We start from the raw sequence: 21,579 nt of genomic DNA on the forward strand, positions 1-21,579 counted from the left end.
TAATTGCCTTTTTAATAATAATAATAATAAAAATAATAATAATGCATTTTATTTAAAAGCGCCTTTCAGGCCACCCAAGGACACTGTACAGACAGTGAAAAAATACAATGGAACCATGAGAGGATGTTTTTTTCGTTAATACGTCTGTCAACGACTACCCTCGCTCGACACGGAAGTGCCACTTTCGCGTTCCTTTCCTCATTGAAAATGTTGAGGATTGGTAGCTTTAAAACAGTCTGGAGGACAATTTTGTCACGGTGGCCCATTGCCCCCAATTGGCCTCGCCCATTAGGCGCCAGCTGAGGCTCCTTGACTGATTGGCTTCCCTCCTATTGAGGCTCTCACTCACCCTTTGTCAGTACGTCAACGAACCTCTGCACCCACAAGACGTGTGTTTTGACCCTGTCCGGTTTCCTGCTTGTGTACCCTGTCCGGTATCGATCCCGTCTGTCTCTTCCTGTCTAATATCTGACTCCAGTCTCCAGTATCTGGTATTGATTCGTCTGTCTCGTCCTGTCTAACACCTTGCTACAATCTCCAGTATCGGGTGTCGTTCCCATCTACCTCGTCCTGTTTGATATTGGGCTCCAGTCTACAGTGTCTGGTATTGATCCCATCTGCCTCGTCCTGTCTGATACCTTGCTAGAATCTCCAGTATCGGGTATTGTTCCCGTCTATCTCTTCCTGTTTGATATCGGACTCCAGTCTCCAGTTTTCAATATCGAGCCTGTCTGTCTCGTCCTGTTCGATATCTGTCTCCAGTCTCCTGTATCTGATATCAATCCTGTCGGTCTCGTCCTGTCCGGTATCTACCTCGTCTGTCCAATATTTGCCCGTGTATCTGGTATCGATCTTGTCGGCCTCTGGCTTCCTGTTGTTCCACGCCGGACTTCTTCCTTACTCCTTCCGCCCAGCGATCGCCGAATCACTGTCGTTTGTGTTAACGTGCATGACTGCCCCATTCCCGTATAAAGCTTGTGTGAGAAACGTTACGCATCTGGGTCCTCCTCCTGTTCTGGTTCTGATAAATGTATTACCACTCCTGACCAGTGTCGCAAATAACACAGTACAATGGATAGATAGATAGATAGATACTTTATTCATCCCCGAAGGGAAATTCACATTTCCAGCAGCATCCCTGAGCTGAGAACAGTACAATAATAAAGCCAAAAGAATACAATATACAAATACCCAGTGTGACGTGCAAATGCCCACTGTAGCGTGTTATATAGAGTAACTAAATAGTGCTACACAGAATACATATTGCAGTAAGATTCGGTAATATCCAATGTAGGTGGTGTGGTTTAATGTGGGCCTTTACTCTGCCGGGTGGAGTTAAAGAGCCTCATGGCATGAGGAAGAAAAGATCTCTTCAGTCTGTCCGTAGTACAAGACAGTGACAGCAGTCTGTCGCTGAAACTGCTCTTCTGTCTGGAGATAATGCTGTGTAGTGGATGCGATGGATTGTCCATGATTGACCTCAGCTTTTTCAGTGCTCGTCTTTCAGCTACTGTTGTTAGGCTGTCCAGCTCTTTGCCCACAACAGAGCTCGCTTTCCTAGCCAGTTTATTGAGACGAGAGGCATCCTTCTTCTTGACGCTGCCTCCCTAACACGCTGCCGCATAGAAGAGGGCGCTTGCCACTACTGTCTCATAGAATATTTTCAGGAGCTTTTTGCAGATGTTGAAGGAGGCCAGCCTTCTGAGGAAGTAAAGTCGGCTTTGCCCTTTCCTACATAGAGCTTCTGTGTTGGCAGTCCAGTCCAGTTTGTTGTCCAGCTGCACACCCAGGTATTTAGATAGATAGATAGATAGATAGATAGATAGATAGATAGATACTTTGTTCATCCCCGAAGGGAAATTCACATTTCCAGCAGCATCCCTGAGCTGAGAACAATCGAGAACAATCGAAAATAACACGGGAGCTGCTGGAGTGGCTGCCATTCGTGACGGCGCCAGAAGAAAAGATTCAATTTGAATCATGTACAAACAAACAAACAATTGAATCATGTACAAACAAACAAACAAACAAAATATTCATGTTTCAATAAGTGGAGTGTTAGGAGAATCTTTACAGATAGTACAGCAATGAGTCTTTTTGGGAAGGATTTTTCACACCTGGATTTGGAATTATGACACAGAGTGAAAAATGTCAACAGGTCTGAATACCTTTGTACCCGCGGTAGATAATCATTCAAATCCATCAAAGTAAATTACCGTATGCACCATTATAAACTTTGCTTAATATTTACGGTTGTTGTCCTGTTAGAAGGTAAACATGCGCCCATTCTCAGGTATCTTGCAAACTAACAGATCTTCTGCCAAAATCTTCCTGTATTTGGCTCTATCTAGTCCCTGCTAAAGAGAAGCAACCCCAGAACATGATGCTGCCACTACCATGTTTGACAGTGGGGATGGTGCTTATAGGTTGATGTGCAGTGATACACTTATGCAAACCGTAATGCTTTGCATTCAGGCCAAAAAGTTCAACTTTGGTCTCATCTGAGCAGAGCACTTATTATATGTGTCTCCCATGAGGCTTCTTGCAAACCAAACTGGGACTTTCTTCTTGCCACTCTTCTATAAACGGCAGATTTATGCAGAGGATGACTAATAGTTGTCTTATGCACAGATTGTCCCACCTCAGCTGCGTATGCCTGCAGTACATCCAATGTGATCATGCACCTCTTGGTTGCTTCTTTGATTAGTTTTCTCCTTGTTTGGGGTGAACGTTTAGAAGGACGGCCAGGATTTGTTAGGTTTGCAGTGGTTTAATGCTGTCTGCATTCCTGCTTCGAACTGTTCCACAACTTTATCCCAGGCTTGCCAGGTGTGTTCTTCAGTCTTTATAATACTGTCCTTTCTCCAGTGTCTACTTTCACAAACCACTGAGCCCATCAAAGAGCAGGTGCAAACTGAGACTATCTGCACTCAAGTCCTTTTTATTTGCGTAGCCCTTATTCTCAAGAAGTCTCAAACGACTGTATGGACTAACATTACACCGTCCTCTGATCTAAAACCTTCATGAGTGTTAGGAAAAACTAAAAACCTCAGCATGTGGAAAATTAAGACACCTCAAGAAAAGACAGCACATGAGGTAATCCTTCATTCCAGGATGACCAGGCTGCAATGGATGTTGCAATACACAGTGGCAACATTGGCAACATGTTTGTCACTCTTAGTCATATAGGTCAACATTGGATTATTCAGAAGTCATTCGTCATAACTTCTGGAGTCAATTGGCTGAGCTGAAAGATCAGGACGCCAATATTTTTGCAATACCCACTTAAATGTTAAAATGGTTTCTTTCCACTTTACGATAGTGTCTCACATGTTGTTGAAAATTGTAGGTCTGGACAAATTCTACACATTCTCCCTTGATGGTTACAGGAGAGTTCTGGTTCTCCTGAAGTCCACCACCATCTCTCTGGTCTTGGTGGTGTTTAGGTGCAGGTGGTTTGCGTCGCTCCATCGGACAAAGTCCTGAATCAATTTCCTGTACTCCTCCTCCTGCCCGTTTCTGATACATCCCACGATCGCAGTGTCGTCGGCAAACTTTTGCACATGGCAGGACTCAGAGTTGTACTTAAAGTCCGATGTATATAGAGTGAACGTGAACGTGTTACAAAGGAACAGAATTACCTTGATGCTAGACGTAAGCCACGTTTCCGTAAAGCAAAGCAAGCTGCACTCCCTGTATGCTTTGATGTCTTTCACAAGCACAGCCAGTTCGTCGATCTTATTCGGTAGGGAGTTGACATTCCCCATGATTATGGACGGTCTATGTGATGAAAACTGTAACGCATTATTGTTTAAATTTTGCGACTCAACTGTTACAACTTGTTGCGCATTCAGAAATTTGCATTCTGTCGATTGTAGGTTCCTTCTCCGCTGATGTGCTAATACCCAACTCTCATTCCACCAGCAACACAATGCTAAACACATCAATATGGTTAGGCTGAGATATTTATAAAAAATAAAACTGAATACAGTGAAAGGTATGGCGCGTCGTAGCAAGGGATCACTGCATATTATTAAAAAACAGAATGTAATCTGCTGCCACCTAGTGATTCGAATGAATGTTACAGTTGGTCAGCTGATGAATGGTAGAAGGCAAATGTACTAAACAATGGCGTAGTATTTAATCTTCCGACACACTAGACAAGATTTCACAGCACACTAGTGTGCCCTGGCACACTGGTTGAAAAACACTGAGTTAAATTATTCAGGTGCTTAAACATTCATGGATAACCCTCTTAAAGGTGCGGAGATACTTCATGTCCAAACTGATATTCATACATTGACCATTAAACTCAAGCACTTTTATTCACCTTCCCCTCAATTTTCTAATTTCTCCAGGACCAATGAAAGAAAGAAAATCAGTGGTTTTTGCAGAGCCACAAATATGTCTGCAATTACATATGTGATTTTTCTTATCTGGCGTGTGAATTTATATTTATAAGACATTATTTTTACATCTTTAGTAAATCGCGAATATATTTGTTTTTGAGACAAATCTGTCCCCATGTACAAGTTAAAAAAATAACATTTAAAACACCCCTGCTATTTTGCTATTTCTCCCACTCAGAAACAAATCATGGAGGGGTCTGAAATTTTCATCCTAGGTGCATGTCTGCTGTGAGAGAGATAAACTAAAAAGAAAATCCAGAAATCACAATGCATGATTTTTTTAACAATTTATTTGTGTGATACAGCCGCAATTAAGTTTTTAAACACCTGTGTATCATCCATAAATCTGACCATGAAAGACCTGTTAATCCGCCCTTAAGAAATCCACCTGGACTCCATGTGTCATCCTGAATCAGATGCACCTGCTTGAAGTTTGCATAAAGACACCTATCCACCCCATACAATCAGTAAGACTTTAACTTGTAACATGTCAAAGACCAAAGAGCTGTCCAAAGACACCATAGACAAAATTGTACACCTCCACAAGGCTGGAAATGGATTCGGAGCAATTGCCAAACAGCTTGGTGAAAAAAGGTCCACTGTTGGAGAAATCATTAGAAAATGGAAGAAGCTATACATGTTGGTCAATCTCGATCGGAGTAGAGGCTCATGCATACACGACCGGAGTTGGTCAATGCCCTGAAACGAGCTGGGACCACCGTTTCCAAGGTTACTACTATAGGTAATACAAGACGTCATCGTTTGAAATCATGCATGGCATGAAAAGTTCCCCTCCTTAAACCAGCACATGTCAAGTCCCGTCTTTATTTTGCATATGACCATTTGGATAATACAGAGGAGTCATGGGAGAACGTTTTGTGGTCAGATGAGACCGAAATAGAACTTATGGGTCATAATTCCACTAAGCGTATTTGGAAGAAGAAGAATGAAGAGTACAATCTGAAGAACACCATCCCTACTCTGAAGCATGGGGGTGGTAGCATCATGCTTTGGGGGCGTTTTTCGGCACATGAGACAGGACGAGTGCACTGTGTTAAAGAGAGGATGACTGGGGCCGTGTATTGTGAGATTTTGGGGAACAACGTCCTTCCCTCAGTCAGAACATTGAAGAGGGGTCGTGGCTGGGTTTTCCGATACAACGACCCGAAGCACACAGCCAGGAAAACCAAAGCGTGGCTCCGTAAGAAGCATATGAAGGTTCTAGCATGGCCCAGCCAGTCTCTAGACCTGAACCCAATCGAAAATTATTGGCGGGAGCTCAAACCTGACTGATCTGGAGAAGATCTGTGTGGAGAAGTGGGCCAAGATCCCTCCAGCAGTGTGTGCAAACCTAGTGAAAGACTACAGGAAACGTTTAACCTCTGCAATAGCAAACAAAGGCTACTGTGCCAAATATTAACCTTCATTTTCTCAGATGTTCAAATATCTATCTGCAGCTGTATCACGCAAATAAATTGTTCAAAAATCGTGCATTGTGATTTCTGGATTTTCTTTTTAGTTTTTACTCTCTATCAGCAGACATGCACCGATGACATTTCAGACCCCTCCATGATTGCTGAGTGGAAGAAATAGCTAAAGGGTGTACAAATACTTCATTTTTTGCATGGCCCATAATAGATGTCCATAATCGATATGTAATACTTGTAATACACATTTAATAGTGCCCTGTTAAGGTGGAGCATGTAGCAAAAAAACACAGTTAAGCTAGTCATCTGTGTGAATTACCTTTCAACTGATTGGTGTGAGGTGACCATTGAAAAGACTTGGATCTCTTTTGTTACCTTGCAGCATCCCGTGCGTGGATATGTTCCAAGTTTTAGCCATTGTTTGTATTTTACGTTTTTTACCCATTGTTCATTAAAACGGCAGCCTTCCGGCATCTTACCTGGCCTCCTGGGTGCAAATACAATGACATACAAACTAATGCAGGCTGCTGTTAATCACAAGGGAGGAAGAAATGCTATGGTAATGAGAAGCTATCAGATCAGGCGTGTCAACGTCCTCGCTTTATTTTTCTTCTTTTAATGTGTTGCCAATCGAGTCAGACATGGCAGGCATTTACAAAATTTTCTCCCAAAATTCAAGCACTTTTCAAACCTTAAAACAACACATCAAACTACAAACATTTGTAAGGATTTCAAGCACTCGTATGAATCCTTTTTGTCACGTGCATTTTACAGTCAGACTCACCAGGACTGCTCAGCCATGGCGACGGGCCACTTGTGACGACACTTGTGGCCAGTGGTGTTGTCAGGACGCCGAAAGGACTCCAGATGACTGACCACCGGATACGGGATCATGATGATGAGGGCCATCATCCACGTTGCGGCGATTACCCGGTAAGCGTGGGAACGAGTCTGCCACACCCGGGACTTCAGAGGGTTGCAAATGGCGCTGTAGCGCTCGAACGCTATGGCAACCAGGCTAAAAGTAGAGATGCTGACTGATATACCTGCAGGAAGACCAAATTGCTTAACATTATTCTCAAACAGTAATTGTTTTCAGTCACGCGGAGGGTGACTCGAGAAATGTATTCCCAAAGGTAAGCCATCTGCCGTCTTTCCTGTAGAGCTGCAATGTGATTGAAGGAACACAAAACTTTCAAAATGGCAAACACCATTAACAAAACATGTGAGGCAGCTCCAAGACAGACAGTGATTTTAGTGAACAGCGATTGCATTACGCTCCTTTCTGCTTGGAGGAATTGGACCTTTGCTCACCCTGTCAATGAGGACCAAGTGACAGTTTTGTCGGCGTTGTGTTCTTCGACCTCCAAAGCGTGTGGGGTGGGTTTACAAGTCGGCTAGCATTCCTTGTTTGCTCTCACCTCTTTTCAGGTAGACGATTGTGGCTTTTTGATGGGTTTTTTCGCATGAGTCGCAGTTGGTATAATTTTGCCTGGCTAGCCCTCTGAGAGTATTTTGGCCAGCTAACCTGGCGTTTTTCCACCGAGGCAGCAGCCGCTTTTCGTTTGTCCGGTTTTGCAATGTCCCTTGATTCATTCCTGGGCTGGCTATGTGTTTGTCGCCGTTGCCGCTGATGTTTTTTTGTTGATGGTTCCCCGTTAGTCTGGTAGCTTACTATATGTTTTTTTGGTCGGCCAGCCTCGAGGCTGCGGCCACCTTTTGTCAATTAGTCCTGGTTAAATTTATATTTAATTATTTTTTTCCCCTTAGGGATATTCACTTCCAACGACTGTACCGGAGGGGAAACAACAGCCATTACATTACAAAAACAGCTGAATGACAATCATATGATTGTGGGACAATAAGGGCAGACTGATTGGATGTTTAAGAGGAACCTGTTGCTTAGAAGTGTTATGGCACTGGGGATCAGGCTTTTCCCGAGGCTCTCCTGTATCTGCGCCCTGATAATAGTGGGATAAGTGATATCCTGGACTATTTTGTTTGCCAGTCAGGTGATGGACTTGTTATTTAAGTCTGAGATTTTGGGTGTGGTTAAGGCGATTATTTTAGATGCTGTTCAAGTGATACGTATAAGTTTGGTTTGGTTTATGATAGCGAGCATAGTGAAAAAACTCGTAGAGCAGTAATGGATGGGTTGGTTGAAAAATGCCTTGGTGCAGTAATAATAGTAGTCAAGTCAAGTCAAGTTATGTTTATTTGTATAGCCCTAAATCACAAAGTGTCTCAAAGGGCTACACAGACCACAGATGATTGCAAACCACAGACTATTATGACACCATCCCCTGATCTAAAAACTACATGAGGGCAAGGAAAAACTCAAAAACCTCAACATGAGGAAAATGAAGAAACCTTGGGAAGGGACCGCACATGAGGTAATCCCCCTTCCAAGGATAATCAGGCTGCAATGGTTATTGCAATAACAAATAATACACAGCTGTTGTCAACATAAAATATAGCTTATTCATATGCTATAGAATAGAAGTGAGTTTTAAGCCTAGATTTAAACAGTTCCACTGAGGTTGCAGATCCAATATCAGGGGGAAAAGCCTTCCACAGTACCGGGGCCCATATGAGGAATGCTTTCGAAGCTGCGGATCTCTTCTTGGCACATGGGATTACTAGTAGACCAGCATTTTCAGAGCAAAGGCTCCAGACCGGAACATAGGGGAAAATTAAATCTAAAAGATATGAGGGAGCAAGTCCATGCATGATTTTGTATCATACCAACAGAACCTTAAAATCACATCTTAAGCTAACAGAGAGCCAATGCAGGTTATCTAAAATCGGGGTAATGAGATCAAACTTTCTTGTCTTAGTTAAAAGCCTTGGTGCAGAATTTTGTACCAGCTGAAGGCTCTTGATTTTGGACTTCGGGAGACCGGAGAGTAGTGCATTACAGTAATCAAGACCAGGGGTAAGAAACGCATGAATTATAATCTCCGCATCCTACTGAGACAGCATAGGGCGAATTTTAGCAATGTTGCACGGATGGAAAAAAGCTGTTCTAGTAATATTCTTAACATGTGTATGAAAGGACAGATTGGAGTCAAATATGACACCTAAATTTTTGACTGAGTCACCCATGGCAATATTACATTTGTCAATGTTCAGAGCAGCTTTTGAGAACAAGTCACGGCATTTCGATGGACCAATAACTAACATTTCGGTCTTTTCAGAGTTAAGGCACAAGAAGTTGAGTGACATCCATTCTTTTATCTGAGTGAGGCAGACCTCCAAATTTTCGAAGTACAGTGTGGCCCCCCCTAGGCTGCTCTCCGTGTGTTATTTTTGCCACTTTTTGAATGCTGGCACTTTGTTGTACCTTTACTCCATCCACCTGTGACACAAGGTTTAGACATTCCCCACAAAGACTACCTAAACTTCACTTGAAACATTCATAACCACTTTGATTCATTATCAATATGGCGACTGGTTTCCTATGGTGCTGAGGTTCCTCAGATGACGTCACAACTCAGGATGACAAAGGCAATACATACTGTCTTTTAAATGTATTATTTCAGACAATAATTGGGACATACCGAATAAGTATACTGTATATAGACTTTGTGGAAAAAAACATGTACTATTTCCTTGCATTTTGCATGTTTAAGAATTTGGCAATACTTTTAAAAAACAACAACGGCACTGTTGGGTTTTGGTTTGTTGTAAAAAGTAATAAAGACAACCCGGAGATATCTGTGATTGAAGTAAGAACAAAACATGTGACACCTTGGCTGTGTTTACAAAAACATAAACGAGGCGAAGAGGCAGGGATGGTATCTGTCGAGGAGGAAATAACGTTGGCCTCGGACACTGATCCCATCTGTCTCTTCCCTGCTGACAGGGCCAGACGGGAAATTACTCTTTACGGCTCTTGTTCACGAACTTCAAAATGCAAACTCGTTTTTTTTTCACTGTGTGAGTCAAAGGTAAAGTGTCAGCGTCAGATCAAACTCTACTGCAAGAAATTCTAGCTGTAATGTTGCTGGATCCAATACAGTCCCGTGGAAAAGTATTTGCCTCCTTTCTGTGTTTTTTTTTGCATATTTTTCACTAAGATTATCAAACAAATGTTAATAACACAGAGACAGCCCAAGAAGATACAAAAGGTAAAAACAAATCAAAACCTATCTGGCCCTGAACCTGAATGAAATGTTTACGATAATCCGGAACGATAATTTTGGCCCACTCTTCTTTGTAGAATTGTTTCTGCCATGTTAGAGGTGTTTATAGCATGAACTGCCCATTTAAGGTCACATCACAGCATCTCAATTCAATCCAGACTTTGACACGGCCACACCAGAACCTTTCTTTTGTTTTTTGAGCCATTCGCAAGTGGACTTGCTGGTGTGTTTCGGATCGTAGTCCTGCTGCATGATCCAAGAGCGCTTGAGTTTGAGGGCATGAACTAATGGCCGGACATTCTCCTTCAACATTTTCTGGTAAACACCAGAATTTATTATTATGTCAACCTTAGCAAGTTGTCCTGGTTCTGAATCAGCAAAGCAGCCCCAGACCATCACACTGCCACCACCGTGCTTTACTGTTGGTATTATGCACTTTTTGTCAGATACGGTGCCATTTTTATGCCACATATAACGGGCTCCACACCTTCCAAAAAGTTACATTTTCAGTTTTTGAATTACTAGTCCCTGTAATGTTTCCCAAAAGTCTTGAAGGAAATTCATTGGCAAATGTGAGACGAATCTTTGTGTTCTTATGTGACAGCAGTGATTTTTGACTGGAAAACTAACCCAGGAATGCCATTTTTGGGCAGTGTCTTTTTCATAGTAGAGTTATGAACACTGACCTTAACTGAAGTCAGCAAGGACTGCAGTTCCTTAAATGTTTTTCCAGGTTCTTTTGTAACCTCTTTGATGAACAGTTGCCACACTCTTGGAGTAATCTTAGTTGATCGAATACTGAGAAGGCTTTCCACTGTTCCCAGTTTTCTCCATCTGTGGATAATGGCTCTGACAGTGGTTCATGGGGGCCTTACAGCCTTGTAAATGGCTTGGGGACGTTTTAAGGACTGAGAGATTTGAATCCCTCTTTTCTAATTTCTTCAGGAATTTCTTTGGATTGTGTTCTTGAGATTTTTTTATTCGACTTCACTTTGTCTAAAATATTTAATTTGAATGATTTCTCGATTATACACAGGTAGTGGGAATCGATTTTGGGTGTTGCCTGTGAAAATGAACTCAACTTTCCCAATACTGTGGTTACTCAGTTACTTTGTGATTGAACAGAACGGCCAATTACTTTTTCACATAGGCCAGATAGGCCTAGACTTTTTTTGTAACTTAATAAATGAATTTAACGTTTCAAAATTGTATTTTGTATTTAATATTTCCCTGCTTTACCCCATGAGCAGAAAATTTGTGTTTAAGAAAAAAAGGTAATCTGCTGCCACCTACTGATGTGGATAAATGTTACAATTTCCTGCGGCACACTAGACAAGGTTTCGCAACACACTGGTTGAAAAAACACTGCTATTGACTACCTAAAAATAGGTGGGGTTTTTTTCAATCACAATAAAATATCGACATAGAATATTTTCGTTCAGGTCTACTGGAGCTTTATTATCACCACAATTGGGTCAATCTGCTCTCATTGTCTGTGCCCAATCTAAGTCGGGCCCGTACATGTTCGCCATTAAACCCGGGGACCTTCTACCTCAGGCATTACGTTGCCTGCTATTTTCAATCGCCGTCAGATCTTTAATCAGGCGCCTCCCGTGTCCTTTCTCATCATCTCGCTCACTCCATGTGGCAATATATTGCATGGAGCTCTAGACTGAGGGTAACTGAGGGGCCATTCTATCAGGCTGTCGCTTTTGACTTGTACTGCGAGTAATTGGCACCTATATTAAGGTCTGTAATCTTGTCACTTATGTATTTTGACGCAATACATGTCAGGCTTGGTAAAGGCAGTATAAAGAGTGATAAGGAACAAAATCAACACTCAAAACGAAGCGAGATTTTGCTTGGACAGTTTTACCTCCTTTGTTTACAACTGATGTGTTCCAATCAAAGGATTTGGGTCGAGTTTTTGCTCGATTATCAACCCGATGCTAAAAGCAACACCGAGGAGGACAACTCCACTTGGGAAGAAGATAGGATGCCTCAGATGATGTGGTCGGGCAGGACCACTAGGAGGTGCTGATCTTATAGTAAGAAGCTAAAAAAAAAAAAAAAAAAAGGTTGGACGTTTTTGTTTTCTAAATATATATCCAGCATAGTTAATTTTGGTGAAATCACAGTACTACTTTTACTATCAAAATATGGCAAAAATTACGAATTAAAGATGTAAAAAGTACGTCTATAATAACCCCAAGGCTACAGAACATTTTGTGTGGTTGAACGTACTTCTTTTACAGGAAATACAACAAACTAAATTCTAAGTTATGGGTTTCATAAAGCGAATGAGCAAAAAATGTGCAGTTTTTGTAGCTAGCTATCTGCCTTCCTTTTTAGCTATTTAGCAAGCTATCAACCAAGCTTTTTTTTTTTACATTTTTTGCATGGTGTCTACCTAATAATTTATCCTTTTTTTTTGCAAGTTATCAAGATAAATTCTGGCCTCCTTTCTAGCTAGCCGTCTAGCTTCCAGTCTGGCAACTTAGATGCCTTTTACTCTTTTAGCTCGCTTTCTAAATCCCTTTTAGTTTTTTACCTGAGCATGAACTTTACATTACAAATAATCTGATCATGGATATGTTCATATTTAGCATTTGGATTCTATGTAAACCTAGTTAAATATTTACTTTTTACATATTTTGCTTATAATATTCCCATTCCCAAAAAAGTACTTTATATAGCTGATGTTATTTTTTACTAGTTATTTTTGTGTTCTCTTGGAGCTCTGTACAGTCCTTTGAGACTTTTTGTGGTAAAGAGCTATACAAATAAATGTGACTTGACTTGATTTTGACTTTACATAAAGATTTTCAAAATGTTAAATAAACTCACATACACAGCATTGCATTTATATTTTTGTTAAAACCAAAACTTTGTCTGGTAAATTGCTTTGCATTTTTGTCCCAACCTTTTGCGAGGTTTTTGTTTTTTTGAGTACCAGTAACAGCAAGATAACAGACAATTATGTCAGCTCCCTTTAGCCTCATGCTAATACTATTACTAATTCTATTGTTTGGGGCTGAGGTGTAGGCCGAATCCGAATCCTTGGTCTCACTATCACCTCCTGCCATCAGGCAAAATAATTGTGTGCCAGATTTTACATCAGCAGAGTTCAGCACAGTAATACAGTAACACACCATTAATAGTTATCTTAAAATAATGTGAAAGGTCAACAGTTTTTTTAAAAGAAAATTTGAAATTTGTGAAGTTAAATGAGATAGAAACCTAAAACTGAACTATAACCATTTTATATGTTTTGAAGTTTGGATTAACATGATGACAGGTGAGGCACAGCCTGACCTGCCTCCCGTGACTGCACGTCACTGTTCAAAATGATCTTTGTGTCTTACCCATGAGGTAAGCTACGATCTTGCACATGATGGCGCCAAAAATGAAGTCCTTGAGGATATTGGGGATGAGGGAGAAGGGCATGCAGAAGACGACCATCATGAGGTCGCTGACGGCTAGCGAGAGCAGGAAAGTGTTGGTAACGGTGCGCATGCGTTTGTTGACCGTCAGCACAACGATGATGAGCAAGTTTCCGAAAACGCTCAGGAAGAAGATGAGGGAGTAGAGCAGGATCATCAGTGTGTGGTCCTCATCTGAGATGGATAAACACAAACAACAGGTAGGGGGTTAGATCTTCTGTCGAACTTCTCTTAAGCCATTCAACACCAGACGTTTTTCTCAAATGGGAAGAACGGGTGCCAACCGGTTTTTACCATTTCGTCTTATTTTTGAAGGCCTACGGAAAAATTTGTTTCGTAGCTATTGTAGATATATTGAACCCCTATCTTTCATTGGGAAAAAACGATGTTTCTAGCTTTTACCAAAGTTTAGTAAACAACAAGTTACCATTGCTAAGTTACTTGAAAATACACGTTTCCAAGAAAACTTCTGAGTAAAACAGCTTTTTGTGAATGGATACATGTCAAGCAGAACTTTCATTTTGGTGCTTTTTTTTGCATTCGTGATCCCTCCAATATTCAAACAATGTTTTCCATCAACACAAGGACTATCTGCCATCAAATATTTGTTTATTGCAAGAACATTGAACGATGCATAGATTTTGCAAGAACACCTAATGTTTCCAGTGTCGTGATAGTACAATTTCGGTCACCATGGGGATCGCGTTCCCTCGGGCATCGCCTTCCTGCAGGCGTGCACGAAAGGTTATCCCTTTTCATTTTTTTAAAGTAGACTCTGTCAAATATTTAACTGCCTATTACTATTTATCTTTATTGCGCAATTCTCACCACACTGCTTCACTAAGCCTAATCGCCAAATGGGGCCGCCTACACACTCTCATTCACCGAATACAGGAATCAAGACAAGGAAGTTGGGCTTCCTTGATATGTGTACAAAGATCTGATCAAAACCAATTCTGCCATTTAACTGTAGTTTATCACACTGAAATCATTTCCAGGGACTTGATATTTACCGAAGAACAGCGCCAAACCCTTTTTAATTGTTTTCCAAAATAAAACAAAAAAAACATATTTTTACGTATTGGCACTCACAGACGATGCTTCTGAAAATGTTTTTATATGTCATTATGAATTAATGATCATTGCAATCGATTAGTTGCCAATGAGAATCCTATTAGAATATATATGGGTATTTCTATATGGATTTACATATGAAAGATCATATTTAGAAATAAAAAAAATGCCATAAAAATAAATTAAAACATTAGTGATTAACTTGATACCTTAATATATGACGATAATGAAACGTGTTGAAGTCAAGTTTATTTATATAGCCCTTAATCACAAGAAGTCTCAAACGGCTGCAAATACCACGGACTATTACAGACTACAGACTATAAAAAGGTAGGAGGAACAGAGAAAACTTTAAAGGAACATTGTGTATTACAGGGTTTGTACACCTTTTTAATGGCCAAATTCAAGCAGTTTTCAAGCACTTACAAGGCCCATTTTTCCAGTACTTTCAAAGGAAGAAATCCAGCGTTGGTCAAAAGAACCTTTTTTATGTTGGCTTTGAAGACTTGATGTATGTATTTTATCATTTATTTTGTCATTTATTTTGTCTTTTATTTATTTCAGTATTTATTTTGTCATGTCTTTTGTTCTGCATTTTGACGTGCATTTTGTTTTTTATCATTCGTAAAATGTTATCCAAATGTGGGGCGGGTCAAACAGGCGGAGCTCTCCACCTATTGGTCGATCGACGAGTGCAACGATCGACTGCATTGCTTTTATTGACTCAACTAGCAACTGATTAACCAATAGGTGAAAAGCTCAGCCAGTTTGACCCGCCCTCTCGAGTGAATAACATTTTGTGGTTACAAAATACACCACACAAAAAACACAACAGAATAAATGGCAAAATACTTTAGAAGCGGCGTCACTACATTGCAGGGGTTTTCGCAGGGGTTCTGGTCCGTCCCCATTAACCAGGATAACCGAGGGATTACTGTACTCCGTAGTACTTATCAGGACATGGCAAGTCGTGACTTGTCACCATTCAATTTGTATTTCCAAGCCAGTAGCTGCACCCCGGAGCTCGAAGCTCGAAAAAATAAACGTTCCCATGCTAAAGTTTTCTCACAGCTTGACCTGGACCTGGATGCTTTTTGATAAGCGAGCCAGGCAGCCGCCGCCATCTGTGCATTTCACATCCTATGAGGTTCCCGGAAGAAAATGTTCCCATTATTCCATGTGTGTAAGGCTGCTACTGCCCTCGAGGAACAATTTTGAGGGGACAAATCTGTTTCCTGGTATAAATCGATGAAAGTGTAATTGCCTCTCAATCTTAGGGAACATGACATTGTCGCTAGGCGAGTTTTGTTTTGGATTTTTGATTGATAGTACAGTAAAGAGTCAAGGAATCACTCCATCTATTTAAACGGAATTACAAAAACACCAAATGCTTGGTAGATCTAATTATCGAAATTATCAAGTAATTGTATCGGATCGGTATTACTGCTTTCAGGTCGATAATTTGCTATTGCTAGAGTTTTGTTGTTGATTAAGTGCCGTAAGATTAAACATTAGAACTTTTATATGCGATCCATTGGTGGTTACACTTTATTTGCACTACTTATTTTATTTTCCCAATATTGTGCAATAAAAGGTACTATATTTTGGGGACTATAAGGTGCACCTGATTGTATGTCGCACCCTCAAACACCCACCACTGAAAGATTTGTTTTCATGTTCATGGTGCATAAAACTACAACGCTCATGATATTAAAACAAGGGTTTAAAAATATATTTCATGAAACATCATATTTGGGAATCACAAAAAATGTGAATCAATTCGTAGAAACATTTGGATGTAATTATGCATTGCCGAATGTGTTTACCATATTTCTGGCTCTTTTAAGGTTCCCTGGATTAGACCTACAAATCACTGGCAAGTTTAGGGTTTTCGGGTGCGTCTTACGGTGGCTGAGTGGTCAGTGTGTCTGCAGCACACTTGTGAGGTCATGCATGTTCTCCCCGTGCTTGTGTGGGTTTCCTCCGGGTACTCCGGTTTCCTCCCCCGTTCCAAAAACAAGCATGCCAGGTTAATTGGCCGGTCCAAATTGTCCCTAGGTGTGACTGAGCGAGTGAGTTTTCTGTCTCTGTGTGCCCTGCAACTGGCTGGCAACCAGTTCATGGTGTACCCCTGCTCACTTCCTGAAGATAGCTTGGATGGGCTCCAGCACCCCCGTGACCCTACTGAGGATAATGGAAGGATGGATGGGTGCGCCTTTCGGACCGAAAAACACGGTATTTTATTTGCCTTGTCGAATTGTCATACACTGTTTGTATTTTTGATACATTACTGCTTTTTAGGTTTGACTTTTTTGAGTCAAATTGAAGGAGTACTGTATCTAATTCTTATACAGTAGGTTTTTATATCGTATTCACTATTTGCACTTAGACTTAATTTTCAAAATATTGTACTATAGTTGTCATGTTAACTTTGTTATATTTTTATTTTTGTTACATTGCTGTTTTTTTCATTTGACACTCTTGACTTACCCCGCGACCCTAATGAGGATAAGCGGTACGGCTAATGAGATGAGATGAGACTCTTGACTTATAGTCTGAACCAGTTGTAATATATGCATATTTATTTTTTATAATTGTCATGATTTGCCCATTGCCCTCACCTGTGCTCACTCGTTTAGCCCCAGCTGCTGCTCATTTTCTGATTGATTCCCTTTCCTATTTACATCACTCTCATTCATTCCGTGTAGGTCCGCCAGCGAACCTCCGCACATGCAAGGCAAGCACTTTTTGACTCTGGCTCCTGTCGGTTCCGTCCTGTCCTGTTTCCTGCTAGTCCCTGGCTTCCCGATTGTCTCCGGTTACCTGACTTGATACCGTCCTCCGACGACGTTACGATCTCCCGTCCCGGCTGCCCGACTCGTTTCTGTCCTCTGACCACGCTCCGATCTCGAGGGCTTCCTGCTTCTCCTGCTTAGCGAGCAACGGATCACTGTTGTTTGTTTCCCTAAGCCCGACTTCCCTGATTCCTCGATAAAGCTTTGTGTGAAACGTTACTCATTTGGGTCTACTGTCTGTTCTGGTTCTGACAATATTGTTAAAGTTTGCATTCAAGTTGTTTTAAAAAAGACCAATTAAGTCTGTTTTTATCGTAGTTATAAATTAACTCAACTAGAAATGGTTTAATTATACAATGATCACGAGATTTCCAAGCAAAAAGCATTGGTGCCAGATTGGTATTGTTGACACTAACTTGTAGTTACTTAGAACAGATTGATAGCAAAAATCTCAGTATCGCCCACCCCTACCAGGGACAGATTGATGTATATAATGTATATAATACACGTTTTTTATGGCCAAAATCAAGCACTTTTCAAGGACTTTCGTATCCAATTTTCCAATTACTCCAGTACCATTAAAAGAAATACGGTGTGAATCATATACTTTGCAGGGACACAAATATATCTGCAATTTACATATAGGATTTTTAATCTTGCATGTGCATTTATAAAAACATATGATTTTTAGATCTTGAGTAAAAGGCAAATGTGTTTGTGGATGTGAACAATACAGGTGTAAATATTTTGAGACAAATCTCTCCCTATATGGTTGTGGGATAAAAATGACATTAAGCTCAGAATGGTCTTGCCATTACAATTAACCAATGGGAAACATTACCTTAATTGGCCCTTAATAAATGTCCATAATTGTTATGTAATCCTTGCACTAATACATATTTCATAGTGCCATGTGGAGGTGTAGCCCGACCCATGGGGTCGATGATGCATGATAAGACAATGCCATACAAACTAATGCCAGCTTCCGTCAATCATAAGGAAACAAGAAATGCAATGGAAAAACGAAGCCGCCAGAGAGCAGTGTCGACGTCATTTTAAAGTACACTTGTTTAGAAACATGAAAATAATTCAGTTATTTACAAGCACTTCACCCAAATGCAAGCATTTGAAAACACATTCAAATTCAATCATTTTCAAGGATTTCCAACACCCATACGAACCGTGAGGATAAAAATAAACTGTTGTTTATTCTCTGAGAATTCCGTCTTGGGTACTTTCCTAGCTGGCGTGCACTTGGCTCACATCACTGGAGCTGGGTGCACTCGAGTGCCACTAAGCCCCACGAAGTAGCAGCGGTTGGCCACCCTCTGGAGATGCAAGCATTGTACGCAAGCAGAGGGTGCACTGCTGATAAGACAGCGAAGAATATCTTAGTCCAGGGTTTCTCTTTTAAACTTTAATTTGAAAAACAACGCAATAAAAAAACAAACAAAACAAAAACAAAAAAAACAATATATATACTCCGGCACTCCGGTTTTTCTCCCACATTCCGAAAACATGCATGTCAGGTGAATTGGCCGGTCCAAATTGTCCCTAGGTGTGAATGAGCGAGTGAGAAGTCTGTCCACGTGTGCCCTGCGATTGGCTGGCAACCAGTTCAGGGTGTCCCCTGCCCACTGCCCGGAGATGGCTGGGATGGGCTCCAGCCCCCCCGCGACCCTAATGAGGATAAGCGGTACGGCTGATGAGATATATATATATATATATATATATAAATATATATATATATATATATATATATATATATATACAGTTCTAAGGTCTTGGGAGTTTGTACGTTCTCCCCGTGCTTGCATGGGTTTCCCTCGGGCACTCTGGTTTCCTCCCACATTCCAAAGACATGCATTTCAGGGGGATTGGCCGGTGTCCAAATTGTCCCTAAGTGTGAATGAGCGAGCGAGTTGTCTGTCAATGTGTGCCCTGCGATTGGCTGGCAACAAGTTCAAGGTGTCCCCTGCCCACTGCCCAATGATTGCTGGGATGGGCTCCAGCACCGCGACCCTACTGAGGATAAGCAGCTAATGAGATTTCAACTGTTAACGTTCAAATTGTTGTAAGCTAGCCATGTCAAACATACTGCTCGCGAGCAGGATGCGGCCCTGTGGATGATTTCATCTGGCCCGCCGTAAAGTTCATGGTTCACGGAACCCTTAACCACATGGGCTGTCAGGGCACAAATTCCTGTGATGGCAACCATAGCCTGGCAGCATACATCCCTCTCCAAGCCGGTTTTTGAGGTAGGGGTTTCCTCCCTCACATGAAACAGAGTACTGATGTCCATGGTTACAAGTAGCAGAAGTGTCATTGTTGGAAGAAGCTTGGCAAGGTGTTCAAAGATGATGGTGTTTAATCACAAAATCATCAACAAAGTATCAAAACGAATGGTCAAAAACAACAATAAAACTGTCTGAACCAGAAAACAAAAACAAACCTTACAATTTAGAATGGAACTAGAAAAGGTGAAGTATTTATGATGGTGTTGATGGTGAAATATGGTGATGACCCGACAACGGGCTCTGTTCAAAATGTCCTTATGAAAGCTTTGTGTCTGTAGGAACAGGTTTGTGGTGATTGCACACACCCGTTCTAATTCCAAACCCATTAGGTGCCCTTAGGTACCAGATCCCAAAAAGAAGTCTTCTGATCTGACTCAGACACAGCCCCTTCATCATATGGTGTCAGTTGTTTTTTTTTTGGGTGGTAAAAATCATCCCGCTCTACAGAGGTGAGCCAGACCTCGGTATTGGCGGGCAGCGAAATGTGACAATACGATTTTAAATTCTAAATCGGGGGGGAAATTATTTTGTTCCGAAATTTTGAGTATCACATCGTACAATGTACATTGCATCACTTGTGGCTTTAATATTATTTTTGTGACATTTAAAGGCACAGAAACTGATTTTCCAGTATATTTTTGTATCTATATTCAAATTATGTATTCAAATGAATTAATAACTCCACACTTATAAAAATCAAATGGTTGCTTCAAAATGTAAAAAATGTGTCACATAAGTACTTAAATAAAAAGGGTTCCATTGAAATTACATAAACGAATAATTTCTTTAAAAATGTCATTAGAAATACATAAAAATCTAAATAGATGGATGTGAAATTGTCAGGACCAGAACAGGAAACAGGACCCACTCGCGTAACGTTACTCACATTTTTATTGGGGAGAAGGGCAAGGAGCGCACACACAATCCGGAGATCGCTGGTCGCGGAGAGTAGGTTGCTCAGACGCGGAAGTGGGACTTCCGTGGCGAGCGATGGTGGTGTTGGAAATGGGAAAAAAAGTAAAAAAACCAAGAGAGGAGAGTAGACGTGGTCGAGATCAAACAGATCGTAGCGGGAGAAAAACAAGAGAAAAAACACAGAACAGGCGAAAAAGTGCTTGCCGTGTAAAAACGGAGATTCGCAGACGGACCGAAAAAAGGGGACTGACATGACAGCGTTTGAATACTGACAGGGAGCCAATCCGTCAACAAGCTGCAGCTGGCGCCCACGGGCGGGGCCAATTGGGCGCCATGGCAACCGTGAGAGAAATGATACATATTCCCTACACACTAAAATATTTTATTGATTGGGGGTATTTTGCTGAGAAAAAAAAAAACTGCGGTCATGTAAAAAACTCATGGTGTCCTGCATTTGGGTCTATCCGAGATTATGTGAATAATAAGGTGTATTCCATGTTGAGGCGCCTTTTTATATGAAAAGTGTCAGGACCAGAACGGAGACAGGACCCACTTGCGTTACGTTTCTCTCAGTTTTATTGGGAAGAAGGGAAAGGATTGCACACACGATCCGGTGATCGCTGGTCGCGGGGAAAAAAATGGGTCAGTGGCCAGGACAGGAGAGCAAAAAATGTGGTCGGGATCAGCAACGAGTCGAAAGCCAGGAGAGGAGAGTAGACATGGTCAGGATAAAAAAAAACGGGTCGAAGCTAGGAAACACACGGGAGCAAAACAGGAGTGAGTCAGGGTCGAAAAGCTTGCCTAGAGCAAACTGAGGTTCGCGGACGGACTGGCAACAGGGAACAGATAGGAGTGGATTTGAATAGGGACAGAGAGCCAATCAGAGTCTGAGGCAGTTGGCGCCAAAGGAGCGGGCACAGGTGAAGCATATCGGTAATCATGACAAAAAGAGTTGCAAAATAAATTGAAGGTATAGTTGAGGCATTGGTAAGGTTAGAAATAATATTTTTGATTTAGAAATGTATTTTTATGTTTTCACATCTCATGTAATCGAAGCTAATTAGAGCATTATAT

The 21,579-nt window shown here is 41.2% G+C and overlaps 1 protein-coding gene across 3 annotated transcripts in view; it reads right to left on the minus strand.

The window, feature by feature from the left end:
* The window catches only part of cckbrb (cholecystokinin B receptor b), a 50,602-nt gene that overhangs the window by 10,468 nt on the left and 18,555 nt on the right, over positions 1-21,579 (minus strand). The window contains exons 1-3 of one of the 3 annotated variants that reach the window (XM_088352676.1): positions 20,477-20,729; positions 13,347-13,598; positions 6,621-6,882 (exon numbers count right to left, since the gene is read on the minus strand). In XM_088352676.1, coding sequence (XP_088208802.1) covers positions 6,621-6,882; positions 13,347-13,581 — 497 coding nt within the window. In that variant the 5' untranslated portion in view covers positions 13,582-13,598; positions 20,477-20,729. Of the gene's footprint in view, positions 1-6,620; positions 6,883-13,346; positions 13,599-20,476; positions 20,730-21,579 lie in introns of those variants that run through there. The other 2 variants (XM_088352675.1, XM_088352677.1) reach the window with 2 other exon arrangements.

The sequence above is a fragment of the Urocampus carinirostris genome, chromosome 14 (genome assembly GCF_059441175.1).
Source record: "Urocampus carinirostris isolate Australia breed hairy pipefish chromosome 14, RoL_Ucar_1.0, whole genome shotgun sequence".
Lineage (NCBI taxonomy): Eukaryota > Metazoa > Chordata > Actinopteri > Syngnathiformes > Syngnathidae > Urocampus > Urocampus carinirostris.